The following is a 9,884-nucleotide window of genomic DNA, read 5'->3' as shown; positions in this document are numbered from 1 at the left end:
TCACTGAAAATCCAGTGGGAGGAGGATACGAACCCATGAAAACGTATTTTCCTGATGAAGAAGTATCATTCGTGGGAGAAGACATTACGGAAACACATGACGGTTGGAGGATGTTCTTTGACGGAGCCGCAAATTTCAAAGGAGTAGGCATTGGAGTAGTCTAGGTATCAGAAATGGGTCAGCATTATCCGGTATCTGCTAAACTCAGATTTCCCTGCACCAACAACATGGCAGAATATGAGGCCTGCATACTAGGGCTTAACATGGCAGTCGACATGAACATTCAAGAGTTGTTAGTGATCGGCGATTCAGATTTTCTTGTGCACCAGGTGCAAGAAGAATGGGCTACCAAGAATTCCAAGATATTGCCATATCTGCACCATGTGCAAGAATTGAAAAGGAGGTTCACGAAGATAGAATTCCGACATGTACCCAAAATTTAGAATGAGTTCGCCAATGCATTAGCCACTTTGTCATCAATGATACAGTATCAAGATAAGAACTATATTGATCCTATTCTGGTGAGGATCCAGAATCAGCAGGCATATTGTGCCCATGTCGAGGAAGAAGCCGATAGAAAGCCTTGGTTCCATGACATCAAGGAGTACTTAGCAAAAGGAGAATATCCGGAGAACGCAAATCACATTCAGAAACACAAGCTCCGGAAATTGTCAAATCACTTCTTCCACAGTGGAGGGAATTTATGCAGAACAACTTCGGATTTGGGTTTGCTAAGATGTGTCGATGCAAAGGAAGCTTCTAAGCTACTTGAGTATGTGCATGCTGGGACATATGGCATGCACATGAATGGTTTCCTTCTGGCCAAGAAGATACTCAGGGCAGGTTAATTTTGGATGACCATAGAGAAGGATTGTATTCAGTATGTTCGCAAATGCTTTCAATGCCAAGTGCATGCCGACATGATAAAAGTTCCACCATATGAGCTCAATGCAACAAGCTCACCTTGGCCATTCGGCGCCTGGGGAATGGATGTTATTGGTCCGATTGAGCCCAAGGCTTCAAACGGACACCGGTTTATTCTAGTAGCCATTGATTATTTCACAAAATGGTTAGAAGCTACATATTACAAAGCTGTAATGAAGAAAGTCGTCGCAGATTTTGTCAAGGATCGTATTATGTGCCGATTCGGAGTTCCTGAGTCCATTATCACTAACAATGCCGCTAACCTCAACAGTGATCTGATGAAAGCTATATGTGAAACTTTCAAAATCATGAACAAGAATTCCACCACCTACATACCTCAGATGAATGGAGCCGTAGAAGCCGCTAACAAGAACATTAAAAATATACTAAGGAAAATGGTAGAGAATCACAAGCAATGGAATGAGAAGTTAACCTTTGCTCTGTTAGGGTACTGCACTACAGTTCACACGTCAACCAGGGCAACCCCCTACATGCTGGTTTACGGTATCGAGGTTGTCATCCCAGCCGAGGTAGAGATTCCTTCTTTAAGAATCATACAGGAAGATGAACTCAGTGATGCAGAATGGGTAAGGAGTCGCTATGAACAATTGGCCCTTATCGATGGAAAGAGGATGAACGTAGTATGACATGGCCAACTCTATCAGATCAGAATGTCTAAAACATTCAACAAAAGAGTCAAACCAAGACAGTTCGCACCAGGGCAGCTGGTATTGAAGAAGATCTTCCCACACCAAGATGAAGCCAAAGGGAAATTCTCTCCCAACTGGCAAGGTCCACACATGGTTCACAGGGTGCTGACAGGAGTAGCACTCATACTTGCAGAAATGGATGGAGAAATATGGCCAAAACCAATCAATTCAGACACAATTAAGAGATACTATGCTTAGATTATTTCACATTTCTTTTCAGATGTAATTGAACTATGCTTGACATGATTCCCGTTTAAGAGGGGATACATAGGCAGGCTTATGGATTCGGTCATATCATAATAAAATTTTTATTTTCCCCCGGAATTAGAATCTGGGGCAGAATTTTGAGGAGGGCCCTCAAAATTCTGGAGCAAGTCCAGCCAATGCCATCACAGGCCAGGAAGTCAGTCATTAGTCAAGAATTATGGCAGAATTTTGAGAAGGATTGTCAAAATTCCGAAGAAGATTTAGCAAGGTCCGCCATCCGCAAATTGTTGGAAATAATCTACCAAATTGGGGCAGAATTTTGAGGAAGACCCTCAAAATTCCAACATAAGAGAGTTGCAATGCCTTTGAAATGTGTCATAGTCGCTAGTTCGTCAAAAGTTACTTGATATATTAATAGGCTTCCAAAGCAATCCCATTTTATCAATGAATGCATATTTTTCGAAAATTCTATTTTTTCATAACAGTCAGGTGCTACCTAGGGGAACTCGAAGGAGCTTCCAGAGCGGAGCAAAGCAAGGTCGGTAAACGAAGCAAGAAGCAACCTCCCCTCATGAAACTTATGATTTTTCTTTGAATGTAGGCACATTTGATGATAGCATTCGTACACAAAGCAAATTCACCATCCATCCGGTCGTTAGACACTGAACCTATCCTAGCTAAGATATACTCTACCTTTATCTGCTATTTTCTCTTTGCATGAGTCTAATCCTTGACTCCACATTTGCATGAGTCTAGTCCTTGGCTCCACATTTGCATGAGTCTAATCCTTAACTTCACATTTGCATGGGACTAAGCCCTATCCCATATCTTGCATGAGGTTAAGCTCTACCTCCATATCTACATAATGGCTAAGCATTGCCTTCCATTTGCATGGGGCTAAGCCCTGTCCTGAATCATGCATGAGGTTAAGCTCTACTTCCATATTTGCATAAGGCTAAACGCGGCCTTCTCCTTGCATGAGACTAAGCTCGGTCTCCATACCTGCATGAGTGTAAGCCCTGACTCCATATTTGCATGAGTCTAATCCCAGACTCCATATTTGCATAAGGCTAAGCACTGCCTTCTGTCTGCATGAGTCTAAGCCCTGACTCCATTCTTGCATGAGACTAATCCTTGCCTCCTGATAATAGGCTACATAGACGATATTTACACCCTAATTATACCATGCTTTATTGTTGTTTTATAGGCTAAATGATAACAAAATGCTCTAAATGGTGTTCTTTTGCTTCGCAGGGACTAATCCAAGTTAGGAAGAACTATGGAATATTTTGGACTCAATAATGTGAAGAAAACGTCCAATCAAGAAGCACCCGAGCGGAAAGAAGCCAAAAGTGGACTAGGTTTGAATCCACCACGACCACGGTGGACCGTGAATCGACCGCGGAAGGCCAAAGACGCGAGGCAGAATGTTCGTCTCAACTTTATTATAATCGAGATTGATTTTTTATATAATTGTTCAACTACGTTTTGTATGGTGATTAATTGAATGGGCCCTTGATTAATCGTGTCTAATTGTTGTGTGTTGCTTGAGAAAGAATACTAGGTTAGACTGTTGTTGAACAACACCACTTTTGGGTAAGTGAAGAGATTCATTACTTGAATTTAAAAGTGGGGTTAAAGATAATGAAGCTTTGGTGGGATAATTCAGAGCTACACAAATTATCAGCTAGAGTAGTTCGAGATAATGCTCTAGTAAATTATCGTAGTTGATCGAGAGATAATTACGATAACCCATAGCTCATAATCCTCATAGAGTATTACGGCGAGATTATAGCAAAAGAGTTAAAACTTAAACTAGCAGTTGGGTAAATCAATACCCTAGACCTTTTTACCATTGAATTATCTTTGATTTAGCATATTGTTATTCTTAATCACATTTAAAGTAGTTAAACAAAAAAAAAACCTTTATTGATAAAAAATTTGCATCGGAAAATTATTTGAGTTGATAATAACATTGCCAAGAGTTGTAATAGATAGGTTAGTTCCCTGGATATTTGACTCCGAACTTAAAACCGAATTATATTTGCAACAACCGCTTTGTCCTTTTTATAACGCATAGTTGGGCGTGATCAAATTTTGGCGCCGCTGCCGGGGAATTAATAGTGTTATTTATTACAACTTAGAAGTAGTGCTGGAATTATTAGTTTAGATAAAATTTCTAACGTATTAAACAATTTTTGTTTCATTGAAATTCTCATGTTTGAACTCTTGTGGGATTCAGGTGTATCCCTAGGAATTCTTCGAGGACTGGAGAACTGCTTGAAGGACTCTCAGACCCTGAGAAAACATTCAGGGCATTGAACCGTGCCAACAAGAAGAAAAAATAATCACAACAAGCACACCAACTTGAAATTGACATGGGTGACGTAAACAACGTCGACGGAAACATCAGGGATGAGCCAGCTGACCCAAACGTAAGAGTGGTAGAACCTCTTGTACCAGAAGCTGCACTTTATGATTGGGCACAACCAATAGCTGACAACCTGGCCACTGCCATTGTTGCGCCCCCAATACAAGCGGAGACATTCCAGATCACTAACAACATGCTGCACCTGCTGCAAAATAAGGGATTGTTCTCCGGGTCACACATTGAAGACCCTCAACAACATTTGAAATTTTTTTTGTCGATATGTGTAACCCAAAGACAGCCAAATGCAACCCCAGAAGCTATCAAGCTGTTACTATTCCCGTTCTCTGTGATTGGGGAAGCTCAGACCTGGCTGAATTCGCTCCCAATAAATTCTATTATCACCTAGGAGGAATTAGTCAAGCAGTTCCTGAACAAGTTTTACCCACCCAACAAGACTGCAAGACAGATTGATGAGATATTGCAGTACAAGCAGAAGCCTACTGAGACCTTGCAGTAAACTGGGAAAGATTCAAAGGGATGCTAGTGAAGTGTCCCCACCATGGTATTCCAGACCAGATGCTTGTCTAGAGATTCTACATGGGGTTAGTGTACAATCTAAAGGCCAATGTAGATGCTTCAGCTGGGGGTGCATTTTTGAGTAAGACATTCACCGAGTGCAAAATCCTTCTTGACAAGATGTCCCAAAATTTGGGGTGGATGACGAGGGGCACAACACTGGCACCAATAGTGCATTCAGTTCCTCTTGACCCAAATAATTTGCATGCACATAACATAGCCACACTCATGACTCAGATGAGTATATTGACTAAGAAGATTGATGAGATGGGTACAAAGCAAGTGCATATTGTTGACACAACAAATGGAGGACTGTGTACACCCTGCATTAATCAGTCTTATGTGTGGTCATGGAGTGTAAAATGTGACAACCAAGGTTTAAGAGAGGATATGAATTATGTCAACAACTTTGGGGGCCAGAGATAAGGAGGACAGCAGTGGAGACCAGCACCCAATCAACAGTACAGACCAAACATGCCACAACCTGGAGGTATGCAGCCCCAAGGCCAAATGGTGCCATATCAGAGACAACAGGCTATCCACAGTAGAACCAGCAACAGTTGGCATATCAGCCACCTCCTCAGCAACAAGATAACAACATGGTAGAGATCAGGGGTATGCTTCAACAACTCATTGGAACGAATGGTAAGATGCAGGAAAAGTTGGCAGTTCATAACTCAGCAATAAAGAACATTGAAACTCAATTGGGGCAGCTATCCATGGCCTTAAACAACCGCCCCTAGGGAACATTGCCAGCAGACACAAACATTAACCCCAAGGAGCAAAACCCGAATCAGCTCATGGCCGTAAGTCTCTGGAATGGGAGAGATTTAGACAAGGAGCAAGAAGTAGCACAATCCAGCAAAGTGACATCGCCAGCCACTCCAGCTCCATTAGAGGTAGATGAATCAGTAGAACTTACTGATGTGGTGGTTGAACAGGTTCAGAATGATAAGGGTAAGGCTAAGAAGAGTGAAAACGCTGCAGAACAAGTGGTACCTCTTGTGCCACTGAACTCCAACAGAGAGAAGCCAGCAAGTAGTGCACAAAGGGCGATACCTGCACCATTCCCTCAGATACTAGCAAAATAAAAGAAGGAAGATCAATACAAGAAATTCATGGAGATGCTTCATCAAATTCAATTGAATATTCCTCTGATGGATGCTTTGAGGGAGATGCCAGTCTATGCAAAGATGATGAAGGACCTAATGTCACGAAAATATGACTTTCAGGACCTATCCATAGTAACTCTGACACAGACCTGCAGTGCAGTAGTGACAAGATCCATGGCTCAAAAGATGTCTCATCCAGGTAGCATTACTATTTCGTGCACTATTGGGAGTTATGCCTTTGCAAAGGCATTATGTGACTTAGGAGCCAACATAAACATGATGCCTCTGGCCATATATACCAAACTGGGCATTGGCAGAGCTAGACCGACTTTGATGCTTTTGCAACTGGATGACCGCACGGTTAAAAGGCCGAAAAAGATTCTTGATGATGTGTTGGTACAAGTGGGGAGGTTTGTACTCCCTGCGGACTTTGTTATTCTGGATTGCCAGGTAGATGAAGAGATACCTATCATTTTAGGGAGGCCATTCTTAGCCACTGGGAGAGCACTGATCGATTGTGAAACTAGGGAATTAAAAATGAGGTTTAACAATAAAGAAGTCATATTCAATGTTCAGCAATCCATGAAAAGACCCGGTGAATATTATAATTGCTCCCTGGTAGAGGCAGTGGATAAGATCCTGCACGAGATGATGAGACCCTGACTACTAAAGATCCATTGGGGGCTTGTTTGACAAATTTAGAGGAGATGGATGGTGAAGGGTTGGTAGCGTGGGTCATGGCACTCGAAGGCCAAGGATTCTGGAAGAGTGAACCTCAGTTCAAGTCCCTTGAGTTAGAAAAGAGGGCTACACCACTGACAAAACCATTAGTAGAGGAACCACCCAAACTGGAGCTGAAGCCACTCCCAGCTCACCTCAGGTATATTTTCTTAGGGCCTGATTCTACTTTACCTATTATTATATCATCCGGTTTGCTAGCTGTGTAGGCAGAGCAGCTCCTACAAGTGCTACGGGAATGTAAGACTGCCATTGGTTGGACCATGGCGGACATAAAGAGTATCAGCCCAGCTTTTTGTATGCACAAGATTCTCTTGGAAGAAGGGCACAAACCTTCCAGAGAACATCAACGAAGGCTGAACCCAAATATGAAAGAGGTGGTGAAGAAGGAAGTGATCAAATGGTTAGATGCGATCTTCCCCATCTCTGACAGCAATTTGGTCAGCCCTGTTCAGTGTGTGCCGAAAAAGGGAGGAATGACGGTCGTACAAAATGAGAATAACGTGTTGATCTCAAATCCTGCAGTCACGGGATGGTAGATTTGCATGGATTACCGAAAATTGAACACAGCCACCCGGAAGGACCATTTTCCCTTGCTATTCATTGACCAAATGCAGGACGGGTTGGCTGGGCGATCTCACTTCTATTTCTTGGATGGATATTCGGGGTACAATCAGATCTCAATAGCCTCCTAAGCCAGAGAGAAAACATAATTCACCTGTCTGTATGGCATCTTTGCCTTTCGAAGAATGTCGTTTAGGCATTGCAATGCACGTCGACATTACAACGGTGCATGTTAGCCATTTTTACCGACATGGTGGAGGACATTATCGAGGTATTTATGGATGATTTATCCGTGGTAGGGGATTCATTCGAGGACTGTCTTCACAACTTAAGAAGAGTGCTTAGAAAATGTGTGGAGACAAATTTAGTGCTGAACTGGGAAAAGTGTCATTTTATGGTACTTGAAGGGATAGTCTTGGGGCATCGAGTGTCTAGTAAGGGAATCAAGGTTGACCATGCTAAGGTTGACGTGATTAAGAAGTTACCACCGCCTATTTCAGTCAAGGCAGTGATAAGTTTCCTTGGGCACGCCGGGTTCTACAGGCGATTCATAAAAGATTTCTCTAAGATTGCTAACCCTTTATGCAAACTACTTGAAAAGGATCAGCCCTTTGTGTTTTCTAATGATTGCAGGCTGGCATTTGAGGAGCTGAAGAAGAGATTGGTGACTGCACCCATCATTGTTGCACCCAACTAGGAGCAACCATTCGAGCTTATGTGCGAAGCAAGTGACTATGCTATAGGAGCAGTCTTGGGGCAGCGAAAGGATAAACTGATGCACCTGATTTACTATGCAAGTAGAACGCTAAGCGGTGCACAACTCAATTACACCATGACGGAAAAGGAGATGTTGGCTGTCATTTTTGCATTCGACAAATTTAGGTCATACTTGATTGGCTCAAAAGTTATTGTTTATATTGATCATGTAGCAATTAGGTACCTGATAGAAAAGAAGGAGTCAAAGCCACGCTTGATTCGCTGGGTTCTTTTGTTAAAAGAATTTGATCTGGAGATCCGTAACAGAAAAGGGACATAGAACCAAGTAGCTGACCACCTCTCAAGGTTGGAAAGAGCTGAAAAGAAGGTAGAGGTTGAGGATATAACAGAGACATTCCCAGATGAACAGTTAATAGCAATGACAATGGAGGAGGCACCGTGGTATGCTGATATTGCTAATTATTTAGCAAGTGGTATTGTTCCTTATGAACTCTTCTCAATTCAAAAGAAAAAGTTCTTTCGTGATTTTCGGTCTTATTATTGGGATGAACCTCTACTATTTAAAATATGTGTAGATAACATGATCCGGAGTTGTATCCCCGAGAAAGATCAACATTCTGTTTCGCAGGCTTGCCATGCTTCACCATATGGTGGACACTTTGGAGGAATTCGGACAACAGCTAAGGTGTTGGAGTCGGGTTTGTATTGGCCAACTCTATTCAAGGATGCCCATGCTTAGGTCAAAAGTTGGGATGAATGCCAAAGGACAAGCAACATATCTTGCCGACACGAGATGCCAATGACCACAATTCAAGAAGTGGAGGTTTTTGACATGTGGGGGATCGACTTCATGGGGCCATTTGTTAGCTCGTATGGTAACAAGTACATATTAGTAGCAGTTGACTACGTCTCCAAGTGGGTCGAAGCAGTGGCTCTCCCAACCAATGATGCTAAAGGGGTAACAGCTTTCTAAAGAAGAACATCTTCACACGTTTTGGCACCCGAAAGCTATACTCAGTGATGGCAGTACTCATTTCTGCAATAGAGTGTTCACACAGCTGTTGGAAAAGTATGGAGTTTGTCATAAAGTGACCACCCCGTACCACCCACAGTCAAGCAGGAAAGTTGAAGTGTCCAACAGGGAAATTAAAAGTGTCCTTACAAAAACAGTGAATGGAACAAGGACCGATTGGGCGAAGAAGCTAGATAATGCATTGTGGGCGTACCACACATCCTTCAAAACTCCAATTGGTATGTCATTGTACAAGTTGGTGTTTGGAAAGGCATGCCACCTTCCAGTAGAACTCGAGCATAAAGCACTTTGGTCATTGCGGCAGTTGAACTTGGACATGGAGACAGTAGGCACCAACAGAGTCACTGGGTTACATGAGCTAGAGGAATTCAAGTTCCAGGCATTCGAGAGTGCTAGATTTTACAAAGAAAGGATAAAACTAATGCATGATAAGCACATCCTGGACCGATACTTCAAATCCGAAGAGCTAATATTGTTATACAACTCAAGATAGAGGTTGTTTCCGGGTAAGTTAAATTCCCGATGGTCAGGACCCTTCAGAGTGGTGCAAATGTTCTCAAGTGGAGGTGTTGAGATTGAATCAGAAGATGGGACGAAAAAGTTCACAGTGAATGGGCAAAGGTTGAAACATTATCTTGGAATGGAAGAAGATAAAGGGGATAGAGAGATAATAACATTGGAACAGCCCCAGTACGCGAATGAGGAGTGATGATCCTAGCCTGCATCGTGCCGCGACGTTAAATCAGGCGCTGCAAGGGAGGCAACCCATGAATGTTGTTGTTTTCTTTTTCTTCTGTAACTTTCTATAAAAAATAAAAATAAATCATCGCATCACGACCGTGGCAAGACCGCGGTCAATGAAGAGTCTTCTGCCTCACAGTCGCTTGATCCACTACAACCACAGTGGGACCGCGGTGAAAAGAATATGTACT

At 42.5% G+C, this 9,884-nt stretch overlaps 2 protein-coding genes across 2 annotated transcripts; both read left to right on the top strand.

The window, feature by feature from the left end:
• Positions 1-227: 227 nt before the first annotated feature.
• Positions 228-848, top strand: LOC138875681 (uncharacterized). Its single transcript, XM_070154539.1, has 2 exons — positions 228-329; positions 489-848. The coding sequence occupies exons 1-2, from the start codon at positions 228-230 to the stop codon at positions 846-848; spliced, it is 462 nt and encodes a 153-aa protein (XP_070010640.1).
• Positions 849-8,712: 7,864 nt separating this feature from the next.
• Positions 8,713-9,661, top strand: LOC104249219 (uncharacterized). The gene is made up of 3 exons (XM_070154538.1): positions 8,713-8,877; positions 8,978-9,341; positions 9,483-9,661. The coding sequence occupies exons 1-3, from the start codon at positions 8,713-8,715 to the stop codon at positions 9,659-9,661; spliced, it is 708 nt and encodes a 235-aa protein (XP_070010639.1).
• Positions 9,662-9,884: the final 223 nt, after the last annotated feature.

This window comes from Nicotiana sylvestris, chromosome 8 (assembly GCF_000393655.2).
Source record: "Nicotiana sylvestris chromosome 8, ASM39365v2, whole genome shotgun sequence".
Taxonomy (NCBI): Eukaryota; Viridiplantae; Streptophyta; class Magnoliopsida; order Solanales; family Solanaceae; genus Nicotiana; species Nicotiana sylvestris.
This window is presented reverse-complemented; position numbering and strand designations above follow the sequence as displayed.

Coding starts and splice junctions, on each gene's coding strand:
- LOC104249219 (XM_070154538.1), top strand. CDS start 8,713: ATGCCAATGACCACAATTCAAGAAGTGGAGGTTTTTGACATGTGGGGG. Junction 8,878..8,977: donor CAACCAATGATGCTAAAGGG/GTAACAGCTTTC, acceptor GTGTTCACACAG/CTGTTGGAAAAGTATGGAGT. Junction 9,342..9,482: donor CAAGTTCCAGGCATTCGAGA/GTGCTAGATTTT, acceptor CCCGATGGTCAG/GACCCTTCAGAGTGGTGCAA.
- LOC138875681 (XM_070154539.1), top strand. CDS start 228: ATGGCAGAATATGAGGCCTGCATACTAGGGCTTAACATGGCAGTCGAC. Junction 330..488: donor CAGATTTTCTTGTGCACCAG/GTGCAAGAAGAA, acceptor TCAATGATACAG/TATCAAGATAAGAACTATAT.